The sequence below is a fragment of the Ceratina calcarata genome, unplaced genomic scaffold, assembly GCF_001652005.2.
Source record: "Ceratina calcarata isolate Rehan_Ccalc_2016 unplaced genomic scaffold, ASM165200v1 scaffold358.2, whole genome shotgun sequence".
In the NCBI taxonomy this organism is placed as follows: domain Eukaryota; kingdom Metazoa; phylum Arthropoda; class Insecta; order Hymenoptera; family Apidae; genus Ceratina; species Ceratina calcarata.
The window spans coordinates 309,604-334,011 of NW_017158804.1; the positions used below are offsets into that span (position 1 = coordinate 309,604).

The 24,408-nt window shown below is 45.2% G+C and overlaps 1 protein-coding gene across 2 annotated transcripts; it reads right to left on the reverse strand.

The window, feature by feature from the left end:
* Positions 1 to 7,233: 7,233 nt before the first annotated feature.
* Positions 7,234 to 23,516, reverse strand: Msx (homeobox protein Msx). 2 transcript variants are annotated; one of them, XM_026813993.1, is made up of 3 exons: positions 21,425 to 23,516; positions 12,731 to 12,946; positions 7,234 to 9,013 (listed from the first exon to the last, which is right to left on the reverse strand). In XM_026813993.1, the coding sequence occupies exons 1-3, from the start codon at positions 22,419 to 22,421 to the stop codon at positions 8,829 to 8,831; spliced, it is 1,398 nt and encodes a 465-aa protein (XP_026669794.1). In that variant the 5' UTR covers positions 22,422 to 23,516; the 3' UTR covers positions 7,234 to 8,828. The 2 variants fall into 2 exon arrangements, with proteins under 2 accessions (XP_026669794.1, XP_017881013.1); XM_018025524.2 differs by having other exon boundaries at positions 12,731 to 12,927; positions 21,425 to 23,515.
* Positions 23,517 to 24,408: the final 892 nt, after the last annotated feature.

The following is a 24,408-nucleotide window of genomic DNA, read 5'->3' on the forward strand; positions in this document are numbered from 1 at the left end:
GTACTTACCTCCGGCAATTAATTCAATTTCATAACCGATCCCGATCGATCGTTTTTCTTGTCGACGCGACGAATCCGCGACGATCTACTCCGTGGTCCAGGTTCTATTTACGAAACCGGTCGCGCGTGTTTGAAAGAACGATATTAACCTTCGTCGTATTCTCCCTTAAAAGCGCGAGCGCTCGTATAATGTCCTACGTCGCTCGGATTCCTCGTCGATCCGACCTTTCTCGTCTCGTTAAAGGGAATTCCGCCGTTTTGTCGCGCATTACGGGAACCGGGAAATAACGCTCGTTACACCGATCGCGTTTCATGCGTTTCACGTGTTACAAATGAGTCCGGCTTTTTGCGAGGTCGCGGCTGCGCTCTGATTTGTCTCGGTCGGAGCTGTTTCCTCGGAAACTGACATTAAGTCCTTAAGCGAACGGAATTCTCGTTTAGCCAGCATGAAATATTCAATTACACGTTAATACGAATATGTATTTGATTAAAATGTAAATTACACATTTTTAAACGTTTGGATGAGCAAAGATTTCATGATGGTTTTAAGACGAAGGTAAAGTTCGGGTGCAATTTCTTCACTGCCGTTTCAGCGAGAGAAGAGCGTACTAATAGAGAAGCTAACCAGCGTCACCTCTTCGAAATGGGCAATAATAGCTATCCAGTAAAATACCAGTACTTCGAGCACTTTTACTTTAGCGCTACCACTTCGGTAAACATTAAGCGACACCAATTTCCGCGATCCCCTTAATGGCCACATGCCTACGGAAAGTCTTACACCTGTTCAATTTCGATTTTTTTGAAACGATTCAACCATAATGTACCTGTGTTTCATGCGATACTCAACGTTTCCTATGAGTTAAGTGTTGTCAATGGAAGGAAGTAGTTGCAGGGACAAATGAATCTTCAAAATAAATATAGAAAAGAATAAATTCTTTCTTCAGTTAGGACAAATATGCTAAAGTGGATCGAAATGACTTGTTGGACATTTCTTATAATCATTACTTATTTTCAATACACTTTGTTTTCTAAAATTTTGTATGACTTTTTTTAAAATATGCAAATAACTAATTTTGTAAAACAATTTTTCTTTTTTCTTGTCTTCTTGATGTAAAATTTTATGCAGCATACCTCCATATGCCGGGATGAGTCATTTTGACTCCCACAGAATGTAGGTTAAAAGCATAATTATTTGGAAAATTATTGGTATTAAATTGTTATTATTATCATAATCAGTTTATTATTAAATTTTCACTCATAAAAACGTAAAATATGCTATGTCTTTTCTTAAATGACTAATTTGAAAAATAAGTCATTTTGAGCCCTCCGGTATGCGTCAATCGCCGTTAGTTCTAGTGTTAAGACTTCACTTTGATTAACTGCAATAACGAAGTTGACTCGTTTGAATGAATTCATTCGAGATTCTTGGTGGGATTGAACTTGTGCGAATGTGCACGAGGGGGTCCCGGGGCTGGCTAATTGCCACTCGAATGCCAGGAGTAGTTCGTGGTGAAACACCTATTTAAACTAGCATTCCGTCGCGACGATCGTCTCGCGGTGAGGCGAACGGACAGAAGGAGGCAAAAAGACGCGAACCGGTGCCGATGCCAGTGTCGGAGAAGGCGTCTCTCGTCGGCGACGATAATTGAATGGCCGAGGCCGGTCGCCGGCGTATCTGACAAATTATTGCCGATAGCCGGGGCCACGCGAATGCGGCCGCAAACGGGCCCCGGCTCGTTTTTCGTCCAACGATCCCGACGGCGAATTTATAATTTTTACCGTGGCCGAGAGGGTCGGCCGACTATTTCCTTTCTTAATCGGCGAATTTGTTGTCGGACGGCTCGTTCCTCTTGTCAGAGGCTCGTATCTAAGCGTCGCGATAACTTCGACTCGTTTACGTCAACGGCACACTCTAAAGTTAGGGTGGAATCAGGGGGTTTCTTAGAATTAAGTTTTTGCTTAATAAGGAGAACGCATCGCGGTGGCTTATAAAAGCGAATAAGCAGAACAGGTTTTGAATTGATTTGAGAAATATGTATAGCGGATTGATTCTTTCTAAGACATTTAATAAAAATTTTATGGAAATCAGAAAAAGATAATCCTCTTGCAACAGTTATCGGGTATGAAATTAAACAGTGGGACAAAAATGATAATCAAAATTATACTCGTTCTATTCGCTTTTCATTCGAGAATAGCCGATACAAAATTTATTGCCTTTATAAGGAACCGTTTTACGGTTGGCACAGTAAGGTCATAATTTAGTGAACGATCTGACTTCCTATTGCGAGGATAATTTTTAATTTTATGTCCAAACGTGTATTAAAAGGTTTCGGCACGGCGCGCGGCGACGTAATCGGGCGCGAATATATAAATTTCACCGGGCGGACAACCGGACGGGATGAGGGGAACCAGGCTCAATCTTAACACGGTCCTGTCGCACGGTGTAATAAAAGTTTTTATTACGAAACACCATTTGCCGGGAGTTCACTCGTCAAGGAATTCACCGGGTGTTCGCGCGCACGCTACCGGCAGATGGAGAAATTTCACCGAGATTCTTGAAATTCCCCTTCTGTAACCTCTCTCCTCATCACCAAAAATCGATATTTATCTCGTCGATGATACGTAACGATAACGCGAGAGAAGTATCGCTTTATCGGTATCCATAATCTCGATTCCACGGATGCGTCGAGCAATACCTTCGTCGTGTTCATACGCTTCCACGAGGATTAGATTGCTGTTTGGAAATTCGAGATTCGTCGATAGCTGTCAAAATCCACATCCCAGAATTATCAGATAGTGAAAAATAAATGGGATACAACCCGTTTCTTTTAATTCATTTTGTCTTTTATTTTTACTATATTTTTAATTCCAATTCTTACTATACATATAGCAGAATTAAGAAGCAAAACGGTTGTGTTACGATATTAATTTCTATGTAAAGTAATTCAAATAGATTCGTTCGAGTCGCAATTAATTTAAAGCCTGATTGATCGCGAGGCTACACACGGTATGAATTAACCGTGAGGAGACCGGTCGTCACCGATCTGGTTCTATCGTTTTCGTTCGCGTAAGAACAGCCATCAACTCGTACCTAATTAGGAGCCACGCGTATCCGTGCACAGTTTTCGAAACGGCGCGCACCGTGTGCGTTTGCATCGCGCGGCCGCGAACTTTCTTGCCCCGGCAAGACTTTCTCGCCGTACAAACCGCTCTCGGACTCGTCTCCTCGCCGACGCGATGTCGCGGCTTCGTAAATTTCCTACGAAGTCGGAAACGGGATTTCGCGACTCGATTCATCTTGCCGGCAATTACCGGCAACGGCACATGATCCGCGTAGCTACTTACCTGCCTTACTCGATCCCCATCGATTTATGGGAAACCTGTGCGTAACGCTTCGGGAGAAACGATTACTTTACTTGCCTGCGCTTCCATCGAAACCCGAACTTGACATGGCGATCGTCCCGTGGAACGATCGATACCCGACAAGCGTTTTCTTCCTTTTTCCCCCTTCCCTTTCCCTCCCCGTATCCACGTACGTGCCGAAGGTACAGAAGCTCCCATGTAGAGGAAATCCTCCCGACGCGTTCGATCCTCGCCGGACGCGATCAGAATTTCCGTGATACGTTTCGTGTTACCGTAAAACCATTTTACTAATCTGTACCGTATGACAATGTACGTATATTAGAATATGTAGGTTTGAGAATTTCGATCGTGTCACTGCATTGGTCGTTGGAAATCATTCATTTGTCAAAGTCGTCCATAATGAATTCATACGACCAATGAAGAGAAAACGAAGAAGTTCGGCAGCCAGTTTAATTTCTAGACGTGTCTAAGCGAAGGACACCACCCGAAAAGGTAAACACCGGTCGGAAGGTATTTCGATCAAAGTATCGGGTACCGAAAGGGGAAGCTTTCCTTCCTCGAATCCGCCTTGGTTCCCTTTTTATTAATTCCCTTCTGGAGGGACACGAATCCGAGCATCGGTACACCCGTCGAAACAGTGGCTGGCTCCCAATTAGGAACCCTCTTTTAAGTAATGCCCGCGATCTCTTCGGGTCCCTCTCTCTGTCACGCCGGGGACCGCCACCTAACCCGTCCTCGTCGGGTCCCCGAGACCGGCCACGATTGACTTTCCGCGGCATCCTCGTCTTTCTCTTGTATAAATTAGTCCCAGCCGCCACATAATGGCGTGTCGATGCGCTACTGTCGTTCCCCCGGCTAACGTTCCACCTTTTAATTCTCTTTTTACCTCGTGCTCAGGTAACTCCCTCTTTCTTGTCTCCCGTTCTATCCACGTCTTCTTCTTCGTCGCTCTCTCTCTCTCTCTCTCTCGTACGTATGCTACGCAGGATCGTATCCTGCCAGAGGACAGTCGAGAGGAATCGCTCGCGGGTTCTCTCGTTCTCTCCTGACCGCTTCGTCCCGCCGCGCTCGTCTTTCGGGAACCGGCCGCTTAATTTACGACCAATTAATTTGGATAAACTGAATGCGGGGAGGCTTGTTTTCGATGCACGCGTTAACCGGGAATTTTTTTATCCCGCTACCTTCCGGTCCCGTGACAACGGACAAAAGTCCGTAGACAGAGTGATCGTACCGTGTTGCACGATGCCTGTCGGTGAAGAAAAAGTCTCGCAGCTTTCCGTAACGCTTCTACAATTCCCAATCCCACGACACCTCGGGAAGCGACCAACTAAAATTTAGAGATGAACAAGCATTTTGCCGTGCTCGTTCGTTTGATGGTAAGTGCATTTTTAGCTGAAATCCTCGCGCGAAATCGTTCCGCCGGTCGTCAAACGGAATTCGCGTCAAGTTTCTCATCGTGTGGAACGGAGTGGAGACAGCCGGCGAAGGAGAAGAGGAAGAGACGGTTCTAAGGAGAGGAGAGAAGCAGTGGCGAGAAGCGCGGAACGGACACGTTGAAGGGGCCTCTTACTCTCTCTCCTCTCGATGTCGTCTCGGGGCCTGTTTGGTATTCCGTTCTCGTCCGGAGGCATAATTGGCCGCCAACTGGCGACGCTCCTCCGGGTATCGCGAAGACAAGAAATTATTCTTTAATTAATTGTCAGCGCTCAATGTGGCCGCATGCGTAGGATCGGTCTCCCGGCCTCCCGTACATAAATTTCATCTATATGGGAGCGCCGCTTCGAGCGCGTGTAACACGAGGCTCCGGCTCTCTCTCCTTTCTCGCGTAGACCGGCGTGTACGAGCGAGAGAGGGAATCGACGTAGATGTGTGTGGTGTGGAATAAAAGGAAGGAGCCGAGAGGGCTTCCGATCCGTGAAAAGGAGGTAGCGAATACCTGGCGCCTGTTTGTAAACCCTTTAACGGTAAATTGTCGCTCCAGAGGGTCGACGTTCAAACGTTTACTCGTCTTCTATGTATTTGACTATTACTACCCTTTCGTATATTTCTTCGAATCCTCGAGTTACCTTCGTATCACGGAAGATACTCAACATCGAGGTAATTCGTGTAGGTGATATCTGTTAGAAGACTTTAAAAAACGAGAGAAGTCGGTGCCATTGATGCTTTTGATCCATCCTACTATCAATTCGCGTGATCAGTATCGACATTCGTTAGCTAGGACGCATTCAATAATTAGCACGTAGGTATAATTAGACTTGTAAAATATTGTGTAATGGGACAAAGGGTCCTGGTCATAAAGATGTGGACAATTTCCGGCGATTCGGTTGGCTCTAATAACCGGTATATCAACGGGAACGGTACGAACAATTAGGCTACTGGTCTCCACCGAAGGGACGACAGTTACGAGCGGCCGAAAGGGATTCAAAGAAGCCGGCGAACTTCTTTGATCGGACGTCCAGTGGATCGGAACTCCGAGATCCTCGTTTTATCCCGGATAAGGTGACTCTTCTGGTTCCATCTTCGTAGATAGGAAAGGTGGGCCCGCGAATCTACGTGACTCGCATTGGCGTCTGTACATAAATTATTTATATTTCTCGTCTTCACTATTCATATCGAAGCTAATGAATTCAATGCTCGACTGGATATCCGGAATAAACTTCATTTTCCTTCGACATTTACACATTACACTCACGTGTGACGTAAGACAAGTAATAACAATTGACAGTGACTGAAATCATCTACATTTTTGAAAATACAATCGTTTATGTAAGTAATGAATAGTTGAATCATCGTTTATGCAATCAGGGATATTAAAATTAATAACTGTGTCCATAGCGGATTTTAATTTAAGGTTCATGATTCAAGATATTTAAAAGAAAACGCTACTTTATGATTCTATGAGTCCGTTGCTGTTATTGCCGTCTGCAGTTTTAATAAATAAAGAAATCAAGGAAAGAACCCAGTTTAATTGGACAGTTGACACCCGTATCGGGTATAAAGGTGAAGTCGGCGCTCATGGACAGATTATTTTCGGGACAGGTGCTTGGGGAAAGGGCCCGGGGTTCGCGTAGATACGAAGCGGTCGTGTCGCGTGTGCGTGAGCTCCGTACACATGCATACGCATATATATTTTTATAATTAGCCAAGGGGCCCTGTGGCGATAAATCAGCGCGCCGTCCAGGCTTAAGACTTAATTAAAAATTTAGTCAAAAACCAATTAGAGGCTACGCAGGATTAACATATTTCTAATTATCCCGACGGACACTTTCGGTTTTCTCGGCCGCCCTATAGCCTTGCCTATACTACTTAGTCGGCGACGCCGCGTCTCCGCTTCGATGACTTTGCGTTACATTTCGTCTTAATGAAATCCGTTCTTCTTTTATTTATTCTTATCCTCCTCGAGTTTCGTTCATGCATTACGATACACTACAGCAAAATATAGACCAAATATCTACACGTATGATTTTATGTAGCTTAAATATATTAATGTACAATTATATCATCTAAAGCAAATTAAAAAAATGCGTTTCTAAAGTGCATAAACTTTTGGGATTGACTGTATAGCCAATACATCCTTAATTTGATAATTGATACGCGCAGCATACTTATCCGGTCATTGGCACGAGATTGTATTTCCTCTTTGTTGCCGTGCAATCGATCGAGTTCGATGCCTCTCGACTTACCTTTTGTACCTACGTAACCTGAAAGTCATACCGTGGGGGCGGGGGATCGCGTGTTTATAGGGTCCCTCGTTTGTTCTTAATTTCACGGGTATGATTCGATTAACGCGCGAACGCGAAACGTTCGCGTAATGGAGTTCCAAGCCATTTTGATGATCGTTACAAGTCAACAAATAAATACTGAAATCACCTTTATTTTGCTATGGTATACTTCCAATGGATAAATTATCATATTACATTTATACAGGGCGCTTAAGTACATCTGGGACCACGTCGTCATCCCAGTACTATCGATAAGTCCCGAATCGTAGCTACCAAATTCACACTTCTAGATACGCACATGTATGTACACGCTTTCTGGCTTTTTTCTTGTTCACCTGCCTTTGGAGGAACCTCCGCACTCACTGAATCAGAACCATTCACGATTCTCCCCCGACAAAACAAGTGAGTTCTCATTCGATTTCCTATGAAATTTATTGCTCCGTTTAGTTACGCATAGTTAGAGAATATTCGACACTGTGTCAGGTAATTTCGAATATCTGCGTATCTGTATCGATAAACGAATTATTGAAACGAGCAACGCGTTCCGCTGGTCGAACGTCTTCGACTTAGTTCGACCGTTGAAGAACGATTTAGGAGCAGGTATTCTTGCTGTGCAGTTCTAGATCGGATACGTATCACGGTTTTTTTTTTTTTATCGACCTAAGTCAGTTATCGCGTCCGTAAATTCCCTCCTGCGGGAGAAGGAAACAAGCCGACGAGAACGGGTCGATTGAAACACTGCGGAGTCGTGGGATTACAATGTCGTTAAGATATTTTACGTTTTCCGTCGATCGTCCGAGTTTAACGAGTCGGAATTGGCATTCGAACGTCCTGTACACGCGTCGATATATTAATATCATTTGTATATACATACGTACACTTAACGCGAATCTTGATACACATCTATTTACAATATGTACAATTGTTCGTTATCGTCGTTCACGTGAGATCAATACCTTGAAATGCGGTCTTAAATGCTGTCAGGTTTCTCGGGTAACAATCGTAAATGCGTATTCTCGCAGATACCGTCCAATATTGTTCTTTTTGCACTTCATTGCACGATCGTAGAAAAATAAAAGCGAAACGATTTTAAGTTCGCCGTCACGTTCTCGAGGACGGGTCCTCGAGTTTCGAGAATCGCGACGGTAAAATCGCGAGTAAACACACGCCGGCAACTTCTCCGATCCTGATTCACTATCGTCAGTCGATTCACTTCGGTGATCCATTGGAAGCAAAATCCTTACAGAGTCTCTCCGTCGATGATGGGCTGATTTTCTGGTATGTGAATTTTCTTTCTCTTTCTTCTTTATTGTCATCCACACTCACTCATCGTATACTGAAATTCAGAAATCTTATCAAGAAGTCTTCCATTCTTCTGTAGATAATTTCCCTTTTGTTTGAAATTGTTAAATTCTTCTCCAGATCCAAATCATCGTATAGTTTTCTTCCTTCAGTTTTATGACCGCACAATGATTCAGTAATCGCTTCCAACGGATCCCACGATTCACTCTTCCTGGAAGGAAGTTGATGACCGCCGATACAGCCAATCTCACTGGTGGTTCGAGTTCGATTAGACCTCTCGAGCCCGATCGGATCTCTCGATGCGTTATATCCTGTCGGTCCGGAAGAAGCAGACTGGCCAGGATATACGAAGCGACTTGGGACCCGTGGCAACTTGCTTCTGCCTTATTAAGGCCTGTGTCCAGGGGGCCCCATGAACATGGCTGCCGCGACATGGGTGTGCCTAGCCATGGCCGCCGCGATGAAGGGAGGCACTCCTGGTGTCCCAGGTGGCCCCACTCCAGAGAACATGAGGCCAGACCCGAAACTCGGGTGCAACAACGGCCTCGCGGATAGTCTCAGCTTCTCGATTTCCGCCTCTTGGAGACGCTTCGCCTTCGCCCGCCTGTTCTGGAACCAGATCTTCACCTGGAACAGAAGAACGATTCCCAACAGTTACTCACTGTCGTACTCTTGTTTACTCGACAGGCTATTCGCACAACGAAAGAATTATTGGTTGATCCGCGACACTTTCCAATTCGTCTTTAACTCGCATTAAGTCCAATTTAGCCAAATATGAAACGAACAGGCAACTGTTGATGTTTTAGTGTGATCTCGTGAACTCGGCGAGCTGCTCGTTTGCTAAATAAGTTCTATGTAAGGAGAACGGCTCGCGCACAGATCGGTGTATACAAAATGCCGTAGGCGATCGACGGGAGGAGCGTCGATACGGGCACGTAATTAAATAATTACGCTATCGATCAAGTCTCGGTAACGTACGTAACGCTCGATTCTCTAACAAGGGACGCGGACGGAGAAAATAGGCGCACCGCGGTACTGCATGAACGGCTATTTAGCGCGTAATTAGCCGGCTCAAATTGGTGAAAGCACAGTCGGTCGTAACCCGAAGCCAGGCCACCATTGCTAGTGGAATTCGCGGATGTAGTTGGAAACTTGCTACGTGGAAAAATATTCGCGGGCCCTGGGACCATCTCCCGGGTAGCGCGGGTTAATTGTGTTTGTACAGACGTCGGACAATTTTTTCTGTTTGGACAGACGCCGACGAACGTCTCATTCCCATTGGGAATCAACCGTACTCTGCTCGTCATAATTACGAAACCGAAGACCAATTTAACAAGCACTATGCACTTATGAATACAAATCAAATAGAATTGATACCAACAATTTTTATAGCAGAATCGCGGGACTATATATTTTTATTTACTCTTTTATCCGTCGTTGATTTTTCTGTAATAACTTCGCGCCGTTCGTGCGAACGAATGCTACAAATTACATATGTAACTGACTTTTACGTGCGTAGATACCTTGACGTTGCTAATTGGATTCCTTTCGAAATGTTGTATTCGGAATATTGCACGCAATGCACGGTAACTTTTATTATTGTCGGGCCATTTGATATAGTGCATTCGCGATGAAGAGGAGGATACCACGTTCACCGAGGGAATTTAGATGGCGCTCGTTGAATGAATAAAAAATCTGCTTTAATTAGAGTATTAACAGGATTATTATCGTTTGAAATATTGTCTGATCTGTAGGCGTCTCTCGTGTATGCCAGTGATGCCGGAGGAATGTTTCGAGACTGTGGCTACAGTTCATCATCGCCCGAACGTTAATACGCGACTAGGTGCGCGTGTTACGACGACAATCGTTCTATTATCATCATTATTATTCTCGTTACCATTATTTTTATCGAGCGTAATGCTCGCACCGACAACTGGTACGCGGTTCGCCGGTCGAATTAGCATTAAGCACCCCGGAGCACGCGTAATGAGTTCAAGGACCCGTAATCTGATCGCTAAAAACGGGTAGAATGTTACAGAGAACACGTATAAACGGAACGAAGATGCGAGAGGAACGATATAAATCGCGCAGCTCTCTAATAAATTAGTTACAATGTCGACGACGCACGTTAAGCCGTACGTTCCGCGATACGTCGAATTCGAAGGATACCTCCACTACTCGGTCGCGTCGCCGCCGCTTAGAAAGTAGAAATCTCTCGCGTCGTCGCGTGACAATGCGCAATCAAATCGTTAAGCTGGTTACTACTCGGAGGAGAGACACGTTGGTTTTTCTTCTTCATCCAACAACTTCCTGTTTTTCACGCTGTTTCGGATCTTAACGCGCAATTTTCCACAGACGCGAATACTACCTACCCTTAATCTCTTCCTTCATTCGATTACGAGAATTGAAATTCACCAACCGGTACTGATTTCTATCTAACGTGTATCTTCTCGCAAATAGCTTTATACATGTCTGTGCATGTTTATGCAGAAAAAAACATAAATAGAAAGATTTAACAACTAAGTAAATACATGTCGATCATTTTATTATAATTTTTGTTTTTTATTAAAAATGAGTGAAATACGAGTCCCGCGAATTGTCGCGTAAATGATAACTACGATGAGTTCAACTATTGAGACACGAATCTCGACACAGCAATCACGAACATAGCTCTTCGTTGCGGGTGAATAATGCGAGAGACGGGAGAGCGCGCGGCTGTTTCGGAAGGACGAAGGACAGGAGGATCGTAGCTTATCTAAGCAAATGAACGGGACGCGAGGCTTCATTTCTCGTCTAGATGCATTGTAATGAATACGCAAAGTGTGGCCGGACACGCTATACTCGGTGACCGATAATAGCCTCTCGTCTTTTCGACCTAGTAACGACACGTGTTATGTGGCCAGCGAACGTCTAAGAACTATTAATGCCGGTTGGTTAATTTTACTACCACGCTTAAATACCTCATTTCCTGCGGATTTTTATTCCGCTCTCTCGCGTTTAGAGAGTCGGTCAACCACGACTTTACGATTCTACAGACAAATTTACCTTCCCGTCTCATTCGTTAGATAACGATAAATCAGCTGAGAGAATTATACCAGCTTGCATAGCACCTACCCGTTTTAGTTAATTAATATCACGAGGGAGCGTGTATTTTGTTATTATCAGCAGCGCCGACAGTTCACCGCGTCCGGGTACAAATTGGAAGTAGAACCAGAACGTCGTGGTCGGACGACTAATCGCTGCACCACTTTACGCGCCACCGACCACCCACTTCTTTTGTCTCATCACAATTTTTATACGTTATGATGACGTATCTGTATCAATCTCGAGTATTTACGTATAGACATCGTAACGTGAGTTTAATCAACACTTTAATAATCCCACTCCTGTAATTAATTGCGAAATATATACGTGAGAAAGAAGCAAATTCCATGACAATTCACAAATTACGAGTTGATCGCGCGAAATGATACGATGAGTCGATTAATAATTATCAGCGTCGTTTTAATCTCTTGATCTTCCTTGCGTTTGCGCGGATAAACGTCCGGTATGAAAAATCAACTGCATATGATATCATTACGTTCAATTTAATTAACGTCAATCATGTTAATTGCCGGCTAGGGCTCCGTAGAAGGGTATGTAATTACCCGGTTGAATTTGATGTATCTGATGAGAGAGAATTTGCTCGTTCTGACCGCACGTCCCAACGATTACGAAACACAAAGAGGAGCGGAACATGCATACGAGAACAGGGGAAATAAAGTTTACAGAGAACCGCGAGAAGCGAAGAACCTCCCCGTTCACGACGGGGAGGCCTGGCTTTGAAACAGAATGGGCGACTCTTGTTGCGTGCGAGCCACTATTTTTTGCGACTTTCTCTGTTTACGCGTTTCCGAGAACAGGACTGCTCTAAGTTATTCACAACCTCTAATTCTACGTATTCTCGAGTGCATTACCTTTCGAGTATTTAATATCGCACCGAAAGATCGATATTAATTCCCAGCAGCTACGATAAATTGGATCCTTTCTAACAATCGCAAGATACTCTATGTAAATTAGCAATAGATTTGTCTCGGTACACGTACGTTTATCTGTCTGATGAAGTCACTCGAATTTAAAATCATTGTTTATTGTCTTCTCATCCATATTCAGTAGCTCTTCAAGTAATTTTAACACGGTAAATGTATGTATTACATGCAGATAAGATTTCTCTAGCTGCGTTATAAACTTCTCTGGTATACAATGCGTAACAAAATGTTTCTTTCTAATAGTTAATTGTTCGCCGCGCGTTGGAGAATGGTTAATAGCCCATGGTTTCGACCACGCTCGTAAGTAGGTACTCACCTGCGTTTCCGTGAGGTGAAGGGACGACGAGAATTCCGCTCGTTCGGCGATGGTCAGGTACTGCTTTTCGCGAAACTTTTTCTCTAACGAGAGCAGCTGCTGCGTGGTGAACGGCGTCCTCGGCTTCCGATTCGGCTTGTGCTTCCTCAGGGTGCACCTGACCGGGCCCGGACCAGGTCCCGGTAGTCTCAAATCCCCTGGAACCGATCCGAAAAACTGTCGATCAGTGGCAAAACACCGAACGAGAGACTGGTTCTCGAGGAGCCTCGAGAACTTGCAGTGAATTAGAAATTGTTAGGAATCGGGCGTTTTTTTAATTCTGCAGCGGCAAACAAGCGGCATAATATAATGTTTAGCTCAATTTCTCGTATAGCATTGGCGATCTTTGATTCTGTGTGTTACCCTATCCTATTAGTAAGCAACGCGTTACGTTTATTGGCAATAATGTAACTTATGTGCGAAATAATTAATTCATTAAGGAGACGAATTGAGATATCTACGGGACTAAGGCGAATAATATTTCCTCGTAACTCGGTAGCTCGCGTAATTATTAGCTAACTATCGCGTCTGATAAATCGTTCAACATCGACGCAGCTGCAGCGTGAAAGAAGTCCAATTATGTAGACATGCTTCTTCTTTCTCTTGCTCCTTTCTCCGATTTCGTGTCGCAACTCTACTCGCGATAACAGTATTTTGCAAACGTTTGCTTTATTAATTGGCAAGTGAAGGATCGCTTCGGATAAGCCAATTTACTTTCATTTCTCATAAAATGAAGTTATCGTTTGATATAAGTCAATTTACTCGTAGTAAGTGGAGTAAATAAAACAAAACGGATGGTACTTTGCGGAATTAAGCTGTGCGACTGAAGATGATAAAATCTTAACTTACATCATTTCTAATTGGATATCGCGAGTCGATCGATGTTAAAATATGAAAAGAAAGGAGATTATATAAAAGGTATTATACTGTTTATTATTAATTATGTCACCGAATGCGCGAGATAAACGAGATTGGATCCTCGAATATCCGATATCGTTTCAAAGTTCGATGATATTAATCACGTTCGCGCAGATTTGTATTCGAATGGCGCAAAATTATCGACTCGTTATTTCCCTGCGTGCATTGCATAATAATTATCCGCGAGTCCGCGATAACGTCCGACCGTCGGTCGTTAATTAACGGTGGGCGCAACGCTTTCGAATGAAATCCATGATGTCATCCTTTCCGAGCTATTTTTTCGTTTTTGATCCAAATTCGGTTCGTTGCACTTTTGATATTATGCGCATAAAAGTTGAAACGATATACATCTCGATTCAAACTCGTTCATTTAAACGATCGCGCGTGATTTTATATCAATACTCGTACGAGTACAAGATAGAAAAATGTCGCGGTGACAAAAAATTGCTCGCCTCCAGATGTCTTTCAAGACACGACGCGAGTTTCCAAACAAATTCACTTCACGTACGACGCGAACCAACCGCGGGACGACGCGACGGCGACGGGTCGACTTTCATAGTCTGCAAGAAATTCTTAGTGAGAGAGAAAGAGAGAAGGAGAATGAGAGAAAGAGAGAGAGAAATAGACAGTCGAGATGGCAGCGCGAAAATTCAACCTCGTTTCGCGTTAACGATCGCGCTCGGTGTTCACATAAATTATTCGATCGGTCGATCGGGTGCGTGCTCCGCGCAATCAGCGTCAGAGGCGGTTCGTCGTTAATTCCCAATTTAGCACAGGCGAAACCGGAGACCCGCCGTCGCGTCGCGTTGCGTCGTCGTCGTGTCCGTTCATCGTCGATTGGTCGGCAACGATCGGTGAAATTGAATCGTAAAAAATAAATTGTCCCCTCGGTTGCGTTGCCGGCAATAATTATCCCTCGTAACCCGGTGTGTAAGATGATTAACTCGTACGCGTGTCATTAGTCGATTCTCCGCAGTCGGCTCCCGTTTCTTTATCTCGGCCGGCGACGACCTCGCGATCCTGGAATCTTAAACGGAATCGGGGACTTCGACGGTCTATTCGCTCGTTCGGAAACGTATAACGTACTGTAGCGAAGAAAGAGTAATTGGTACTTGTTTACCGAATGCCTCGAACGTAAAAACAGAAATCGCGAGTGGCGAGGATATTCCCGTTACCCGGTCCGTCAATTAATTTTTACGAGGCAATTTTCACTGCAAACGACGGAACGTTCAGAAGAAAATTCTCTACCTCAAGTGTTTTAAAGCTTAAGCTGGGATTGTGCATAGTAGAACCATCAAGTTTCTTGTATAATAATACAGAAATTTGAATGTAGCAAAGCTAATTCTCCTCTATACTTGATGCTGCTAGTTTTATTCTATTTGAATTTATCAAACAATCCATTAAATCCAATAGAATCATTTTGGGGACAAATGTTTATCGCGTAAAGAAAAGGGATATCGTTGACGATTGTGCATCGACGGGACGAGGATGATCCGGTGTATGTTATAAAACGTCTCGTCAGAATTGGCAAAAAAGTTGCTGTTCGTTCGAGGACCAGCAGCTCGAAAGGATGACGATTTCGCGGCAAGCATCGGGGCAAACATCGAATTCCATGTGCTAATTAACGATCGCCTGGCGACAAAAACCGGGGAACCGGCATTGTCGAGAATGGATCTGTCGAGACATCGGTATTACGTCCTCCCATTCCGTTCGACGCGGCGCGTTCCGCCGTGCATCGACCAGTCGTCGTCGACTGCCCGCTCGGCGAGTCCGCTCACATAACCGATCAATATGTTCCTCTCAAAGGCTAATTAATTTCTGCTAATTAAACGCTCGCTAGAATCCCCGAGGAAATATATTTTGCCGCGCAGCTCGCTCGCTTCGTGACTTTCCGCGTAGCGGCGCGTCGACAAAGCGCACCTGCACCTTGACGGCGCTCGTTACTTTTGCTCTCTTTTCGTTCTGTCCAGTTCGCTATTGTCTTTCGCGAGCCACGCGCGACACGGAAGTTTCGACGGGAACGAGCGGACCGTGGGTGTCGGGGCGATTGCAAATGCGATTCTCGGAAAATTCTCTTGGATATTTAGGATAACAGTTACAGTAAAATATTGCCCCTACTTGAAAACAAACACTTGTGCGGCTAATTAAAGTCTTTCAGGCGTAAAATGCTACCGTATGCGCGCATGTATTATAAAACAGGTTGGAAAATGAAAAGTCCTTTCCGATCGCCAAGGAAGTATAAGGCGTGAAAAGAGATACGCCGGTTCGAGAAACAGTTTCGATGCAATGAACGGATATACATCTCGTACGACCGGCGCGGCGGTAGAATAAATTGCGGTTACGATAAGACAAGCGACTGGAATCGGTCGAGTTTTTATGGTAATCGGGACCGTGATAGGAGAAAGCAATTAGTCGTAGCCGATGTAAGGATCGGGCGAAATCAAACGCGCGTAATTGACGGTTCACTCGAACCGCACATACGTTCGACATCCAGAATATTGGCCGAGTTCATTATCTTCGAAGAAAGACTTTCTTTAAGATAGTGTCTTCTTCTTCTTCTTCTTCTTCTTCTTTTAAATCAGTAAAGCGTTGAAGTTTTTGAGGTCTCGCAATAATTCGCGTTATTAATTACTGTTTCGTCGCGAACGTATCCCTCGGTGCACCTCGGAAATTGTTTGAAGAGAGAAAATAATGAATTCCCGATGAGGCTGCTTCATTGGCAATAAATTCTTTGCCTTCGCAGTAAAATGGTCGTTGATGAAACGGGTTTCGTCTTCTATTATCGCGATATCGCGTTGACAATTCCCGCATCCCATTCCGCGCGTTACGTATCTTAACTAATGACCAGTCTGCGTTCAATATGTTTCTTACGAATGCCAATTAATTTCTGCTAATTAAATGTACACGCATGATTTATTATAGATACGTGACGTTAGATATGCGTGCACGAGTAGATGGACTCCGAATGTAGACACCGAGAGGTTTTTTCGCGTTTCCTGCGACGTTTTTTTGTAATTCAAGGTACACGAGTTAGATTAATTAGGTTCATTACTTCAACATGTTCCGCTCAATTTACGAATTTTCACACCATTGACTCTCATACTCCGCAGAAATATATCGGTTTGCATTTGCTTTTCCTTCATTCCATCGAATAACATTAGCCAAATATCGATTTGTGTTTAATTAATATTTCTTATATGGCTGACAAGGCCTCTGTTAAGGTCCTGATCGCATTGTTCGGTTCATTTAACGTTTCGAATTACAAAGAGAAACGCGTGCGGACTGCGTCGAGTCGCGTTAATTAACGTGTTAATAATTAACGATTCCAGCGCGAGCGGCTTGGTTAATTAGAGGTAAGAATCGGCATGAATGAGCGTCAATTCGAGAATGATATTTCCGTTGCAGCTCGGGAATTAGTAAGTAGGCAACCTGTTGTCCAAAACATACTCAAGCAAACGAAATTCTACCGTCTCGATATATGTACAAAGTTGACTATTTATAATGCTGCGAGAACCTGTCGTCGCAATGTTAATTCATTGCAGTATTGAATAGCGTAGTTTCCCTCAAATTCTCCATGAATCTGAAAGCGAGATCGGGTTAAAAAATCATTGGAACAGGTGTGCACCATTTATCTAACCGTGCTCAGCTGAGTTACTTTATCTGCTATCGATGCATTTAACTCACGGTCTACAAGACGGACCACGAATCGTACAAAACGCGTTGCAAATTAAGGTGATTCATCAGCGTCCAATCCGAGAGCGCAATTCACTTCCTTTGAGACCGTTGTGAATCTCTGTTGTAATTAGACTCGTAACTTCCTAATGGTCTGGTACCAATTTCGTTTTAGTTGAATTCTGCGATCTCGCAGGACTAAAATTTGTTGAAAGCCTTAGTTGGTCGTAAGTGGATACGTAATATACATCGTTAAGATAGTTCCCAGGAACGTTTTTGGTTAATTATTGATAAATGAGAAGAACGGACTCGTTTCACGGCAATTAGCGCGTCCAGGGGGCGGATTTTCTTGCCGCCGACTTCCGGAAAAACCGCGTGGCGTCGGACCTTCGCCAGCCGCCGAGACACCCCGGCTGGACGGGGTAATTACGTTCCGCTGCCCGCGGGGATGATGAATCGTTCGGAATATTTTGTGGAACATCATCTGGGAGAGAGGGGAGCCACGGGCGTGTCGTTAATTCATTCCTGAACGCGGCGGCCAGTGCAGATAAATGCGTGCCGGATCGAGCAACACGGCGCGACGGTGGAGGTTCGATCCGTTATAAATGACGTCCGTATTCATAATTTTCGAAACGCCACCGCCCTCCACTGACAGACCGCCGATTATCTATCTGTCGGCCCGAGCCTCGTATCACAACCCCCGCCCTTTTCTGATAAACGCCACCCGTTCTCTGATATATTCAGCGTCTAATTTTTCAAAGAAGTACCTCGGCGTAAAAGGGTGGTATCTCGATTTTATGAAATATAAAAACGAGGATCTAATGAGAAGAGATAATCATCTGAATAGAATTTTTTGATAAGAAATCAAACCAGTCATCCACGAGACTTCGTCGATGAAAAGCACTGCCTGATCAGCCAGAAATCATGTCTTGTGTAAACGGATTGCGGCGTTAAGAAAATCTGAAACCGACGGATCTCCAACCCCGCGTAATTGATCATCGGTTGGGAGCGAACGACGAAGATTGTTACGGAGGGTGAAACAGGAGTGAAAGAATCGAATCACGGTTACCAGTTGCAGGAAGAAAGGGCGCACGGTAAAAAGGAGTATAGAGGCGAGCGGTTTGTCGTTATCATCCCGCAAAAACCGCGAGGTAGACGAGGTTGTTTGAGAAGCTGGGTGAAGTCAGGACGAAGCTAACAAGGACTGTTTTTAGATCGGTTTGAATGCATTATGGATCGGCCAAGTTATGTATGACTCTATCATCTCTCGAAGTGACTGCTTCGAGTACCTACTCCTCGTTTCCTGCTCGTCGCAGGTACTCCTGAAGGGTCTTCCAATTTTTACACCGCACCGCGCGCGTACACACGTTCACGCGCTCCTTCTCCTCGAGACTTTTCTACGCGCCTTTAATGGCCTCGAAGATTTCTTTCTTAGAAACGGCGCAAGTTTCTCATTACACTGCCGCTCGTAATTTCACCGGTTCACTATGGGGAAGAGTTCCGATGTACGTGGACGGTTTAGTTTATGCTACTCGCCGGCTGCAGAAGCCTGGCTGATTTTCAGAATTCAGATCGAACATTTAGGAAGACTGAAGAAGTGAAACCGTTTTTTAAATTCATATACTTCAAACGCGACGTATCTTACTCATTGTTTAATAAAATGCATAATTGACATTCTTGGTTATATTTGTTTATTACAAATGTTTGATACTCGATAGAATTGAAAGACTTCAATCGGGTTTACACGTGTATTTCGATAAGCTGTTGTCGCGAAGGGAAAATCGTCAATTAAGTCGAGCGGATGTTGGAATGAGAAGTCAAAGTGGTGCATTTCCGCGGCGGAATCGATTCATGAATTGAGACCGAGCAGCCGACTCCTTTAATTGACCGATTATTTCGCGCCGTTGACGTGCTCCACGCCCAGCCTTCGCGGGAAACAAAAGTAATTCCTGTCAATCGGTGATTTACTCGACAGGTTTCCAGTACCTATCGACGACCGTTCGATTTTTTCCTCGAGCAAATCGTTTCGTGGAAATCGTGGCGTCGTTAGACGCCACCGACTCGTGACGCAATTGATTTCGGTTCGCTTTGTACGCTATGAGTTTATAAACTCGTTCCCCATCGACATTGGAAATGATATAAGGCCAGTGAAAAAGAGTCCTTTACCTGAGAAAAACCGAATCGCCCTAATACGTGGCGCTAAACGACTACGAATAGACTTGGTGGACTATTTTGTGACATTACCAGAATCGAATTAAGATATTACGGGAACATTGAAAAATTATCAATCCTCATTTGTTTTCCTAGTAACATTGTTATCAGAACATGTCCATTATCCGTGCCAGTAGCAAAATTCTGCATTTTTATATCAGTTATAATTCTTGCAAGTATTTGAATACTTGCAGTCTATAAAGTATGATTCGGGTTAGGTCGGAAATCATTTTCGTACCGGCTTGTACCTTGCCCTTGCGTGTTTGCCATAATTTTGCTTTGATTTTATACCTTTATTTATGTCTGCACTTTGTACTACTCACACGTAATGGGGATAATCTTATTAATATAATATCTAGTGATATTGAATGAAATTATACAGGTCGTGACAACATTTTTACTTGATCCAGTGTCACGAAACAGTTGGTTTATAAATAATTATTAACTACCGATCATCGAAATTGTTCCTTGAACATCTATCAAGAACTCAAGAAATTCATTACAAATTAATAAACCGTTCGAATCAAAACGTCTGCCTCATCCAAGAAGAAGGAAAACCTTTTTTAATCTAACAACTTCCGAGTTGAATCACGGCGTGCTCTAAGCGCGATGAGGAAGAGAGAAGGAAGGAAGAGAGAAAGAGAGAGAGAGAGAGAGAGAATCGGGCCAGCTTTAGCACGTAATTCCGATAATAACCGAAGTCTCGCGTGACCGGCGACACTAATATCGAACTGCGTTATGGGGCTGCGTGTAGCCAGAGTGTTGCGGGGTTCCTGGCTTCCGACTCCCTTCCGTAATCATCAACATTGTAACCCGCTCGGAGCTCGAAATCTGCGCAGATATGCGAAAAATAAACGAGAATATAACGATATACGGAGGCAAGTTAGTTACGCCGACCCGTAAATTGAGTCCGATAAGCGTCGTGTACTCAGCTTCGGGCTAATATTCTACCAAAGCTATGCGGAATTGATGCCATGAGTGTAACATTGCGCGGGCGCGCGCGCCGTCACCATCCAATCAATGCTCCTTTCCGAGATAGGGTTCGATTTTACTGGTTTCTTGTCAAATAATTTTTCACAATTCGGCTTCCAAATGCTGTACGAGTAACCAATCTTTCAATGGTTAAACTTTTCCGAAGAGATTAAAATATTTTCAGTTTCCAAATGAACCATTGAGAACGAAAGGTGTCGATTTGATTCAAGATTTGTCGGAGAATAGCGAGTTAAAAATAAAATGACGGGTTTCGGATGGCACAGGAGCGAAAGTTCGCGTACGATTGTATACGCGATCGTACATGTTTGGTTTTTACGAGGGACCGATTAAACGGGCTCTTAAACGGCTCCTTCATTGCGAATAATCTGTACGCGGGGATCAATTCGGTTGTAAAATTGCGCGCGCAATTACGACCGACTTGCGAGCACAAGATATAGGACGCGCGATAGCGTTTACATCGTTTATTTTTATAATAAGCGGCTTCCTGGCTGCCGCTTTTAAATCTCCCGCTTTCATCTCGAGGAAACTTCAATTACTACTGTGATTACAGTATTTGATTTCTTTTCTAATTACGGTATTAAACGATTTTTTTATCGCCGTTCGCCATAACCCAAAAACGAAACGAATCAAATACGTAGAGTGATATCTCGTTCAGTGTTCAAGTTCATGTTTCTACATCGTTTAGTACGTATGCATACAGTTTACTATCTTTAAGAGAGTTTAGAATTAACTTCGTCCGGAAACGTAGGAGGTTTCTTTACGTCATTTATTCAAGATAATTTAGGAATAAATATTTGAAATAAAATCTCTGGCATACTATATAAGTTAATTGTGCTTGCAAAAGAGAGAAATTTCACTTACCATTTGGACTAGTAGGCCCCCCATGAGGAGTGTAAAGGTGTCCATGGGGATTGTGCGGGTGCGGGGGTGGGGGCAGCCACGCGAATCCGGCCAGGGAATGCGGGAATCCTGCGGGATTCCATCCGGGAGCACCGGGTGCACCCGTGAGGTAAGGTGGGCCTTGAGACGGCCTCTGGACACCCGGATGAATCGGTTGAGGCACTACCGGGCTCGATTTTTCCTCCTTCTCCTGATTCCCGTCCAGTTCTCTTTCCAGTTCACAGTCCGAGTCCATCACGTTTAGATCCTCGGACTGACCCACGCTTCTGATCTCTTGATCCTCGAGATCCAGATGATCCCCGGTCCTGTCGCCCTCCAGCGAACGATTCGCTTCGGAGTCGCTTCTATCGTCGACGATCTCGCGTCTGCTAGCCGGTGACACGGATCCAGGACCCGTGATCCTGTCGATCCTTTCGTCGTCCTCGCGTTCCCTCTGGATCAACGACTCGGCAATTCTGTTTCCCGGCGAGGATAATCGTCGATCATCTCGATCCCTCTGCACCTCCTGATCTATTCTAATCGGCGACGACGACTTATCGTGGCTACCGGTTCTTGAGAAATCTTTCACCGTCAGAATCTCTTGCCTGCCGGCTTGATCCTGATGATCTAGCCGGTTCGACGGATGATGGTGATGATTGGCAAACGTGAAACCGTGTGGACTCAACCGGGCTAGTAGCTCTCTGCTCTGAAGTCGCTGCTGTTCGATAAGAAGCTCTCTGTACCTGGCTTCCATGTCCAGGTTCTTCTCGGCTTCCGTCCGGTCGTCGTTCTCCCGTCTCGCGAACGCGCTGCCGGTCTTCTTCATGTCGCTCAGCAGGGAGTCCACGCTGAAGCTGATCTTGCCGTTCCGCGGCTTCAGGTTCGACGAGGCGGACGTCGAAGTTGCCATATCAACGTCCTCGCAGAGGCGATCGCTGCCGGTGCCCTGACCCGTCACCACGCCCTCGCTGCTACTCATGCCGATAGCACTGTCTCCTTTTCTTTTACGTTCCGAAGAAGAGTGTTTCTCTTTTTCCTTCGCGCTCGTACAGATGAATCGAAGAACCGGTTCCAAAAATATTTGAACCTCGATCACTAGCTTTTGAGATCTATTACCAAGGCTAACGAGAGTTACAAAGTATTTCGCCAATTATAATTGTCTTCAAAGAGTTTCACTATTGGTCACTTAACACGCATCGCAATTTCTGCTGGTTTATCTTGGCGCTGATGAGCAGACACTCGCCCGTCTGGTTCTTATTCGTTTACACTCTGGCTCCGGTAACTGTTCGTCTGCCGGTACGAGAATTCGTTGAACGATGCCGCGGTTCTCGTTATTAGATTTTTTCACGTCAACGCGAACCGCCGAACGTCAACGCGTCTGCCAACAGGCAACTGTCATCGTAGCACGCTTCGCCCGGTTTGTGTAAATCGTCGTAATCGGACAGGTTCACCGACTGAGATTCCGAACGATTCGCGAGCCCGTTATTCTCGGAATCCGCCGCATCGTTGCGAAGACGGCACGAGCGGATCCCTCCATTAAAATGAGAACTTCCTTCTTCAAGAGATCAACATGTTCTTCGTTGTATGAACGTTAGCCAAGAGTCGAGACGCTGCTCAGCTTCATGCTTGATCCTTGAAAAATTCACCAGTCCTAGTTACGTCAATCCACGCGTCTCTTCTTTAGAATAGCCCGGAGCTATGAATCAAGCGATGTACCAGTCATTTCCGATGCAACACGATGTGAATCCGTTGTTCTAACGATCCAGTCCCAAGTACCTAACTGAATCACTTCTCAGAAGCATCCACAATTGTCTCACCGGTGGTCTTCGAAAATCTCTGACCATAGCCACGATTCGCGTCGCACTGTCACAATCGTCGCGTCACAACAGACGAGGAAGATCCGCGGGTTCATCTGAGTCTGTGCGTGTGCGTGGGTGGATGCGTGCGAAGAGTAACACACGTAATCTGCGTAATCTGGCGCGTGGTGGTCGGTGCTGGCGCGGAAACGACACTGATTACTAAGCCTCGGCCGCGGCTGCGGCCTGCCTTCTCTCCGTACTCCGCGTTCTCTCTCTCCTCTCGGCGGCGTTCGGCGTCGCGGTGCTCGCCGCCGTTGCGCGCCGCCCCCGCGGAACTCGTGGAACCGGTACCGCGTCCTATCCTCGGCCAATGCGAACCACTCCGGTCACACCACGTTCGAGACCCGGACCACATCGCGCTGGGCGTGTTTCCGCCAGGCGAACCGACCAATACGGACTCGATTTCCACTCGGATTCTCTCCTTGTTGAAGAACGAAGGGGAGAAACCGAGCCAGGACGCCTCGCGCTTCCGCTCGTCTGGCAGATGGCGTTGCTTGGATCGGGAACCGGGACGGCTGGTGGTACTGCGCGGCGTCGTCGCCGTGGGGATGAAAACGGCGACCCGCGAGCGGGGGAAAGCGCACGGCTCCGAAAGGGGCTGAAGCGGAACGACGCGCGACGTCAAGCCGGGGATGATGAGGCGACTACTCAGGGAACGTGACGACTCCTAATTGTCTAATTCCCGGGCGCGATGCGCGAATTGATTGGCAATTCTCGGTGCGTGTGTGCGCGCACGCACACCGAACCATGTCACCGCGTTGTTTCATCGTCGTCTCCCACCGTATTCTCATCAACGTTTCTCGGGATAATGACGTTCTCCGGATATTTTGGTCGCGATATGATGTAACCAGGGACGGATCAACGTCCTTTCAGCCTCGGGATGTCTAACCGTTGTAGAACTTCAAAATAAATTGTACGTAGTACGCATATTGACGAGAAGCTATTCGGTGGATTTTTCCTGGGAAACATTTAATAATACTTGTATTTAGATAGGAAGATAAGGCTCGACGTTGTTTGAATACTATAACGGTATCGGATGATGGGTGATTGATGAAAATTGGAAGTTTGATTGGCAGGTTTTCGACGTATGCACTTGTGCATTTCAAA

Bases quoted from the DNA above. Each gene is read 5' to 3' on its own strand.
- Msx (XM_018025524.2), bottom strand. From the start codon at position 22,421: ATGAGTAGCAGCGAGGGCGTGGTGACGGGTCAGGGCACCGGCAGCGAT. The intron at 12,928-21,424 runs GTAAGTGAAATT...GATCGGTTCCAG, and splicing joins GGGGCCTACTAGTCCAAATG to GGGATTTGAGACTACCGGGA. The intron at 9,014-12,730 runs GTGAGTACCTAC...CTTCTGTTCCAG, and splicing joins TTCACCTCACGGAAACGCAG to GTGAAGATCTGGTTCCAGAA.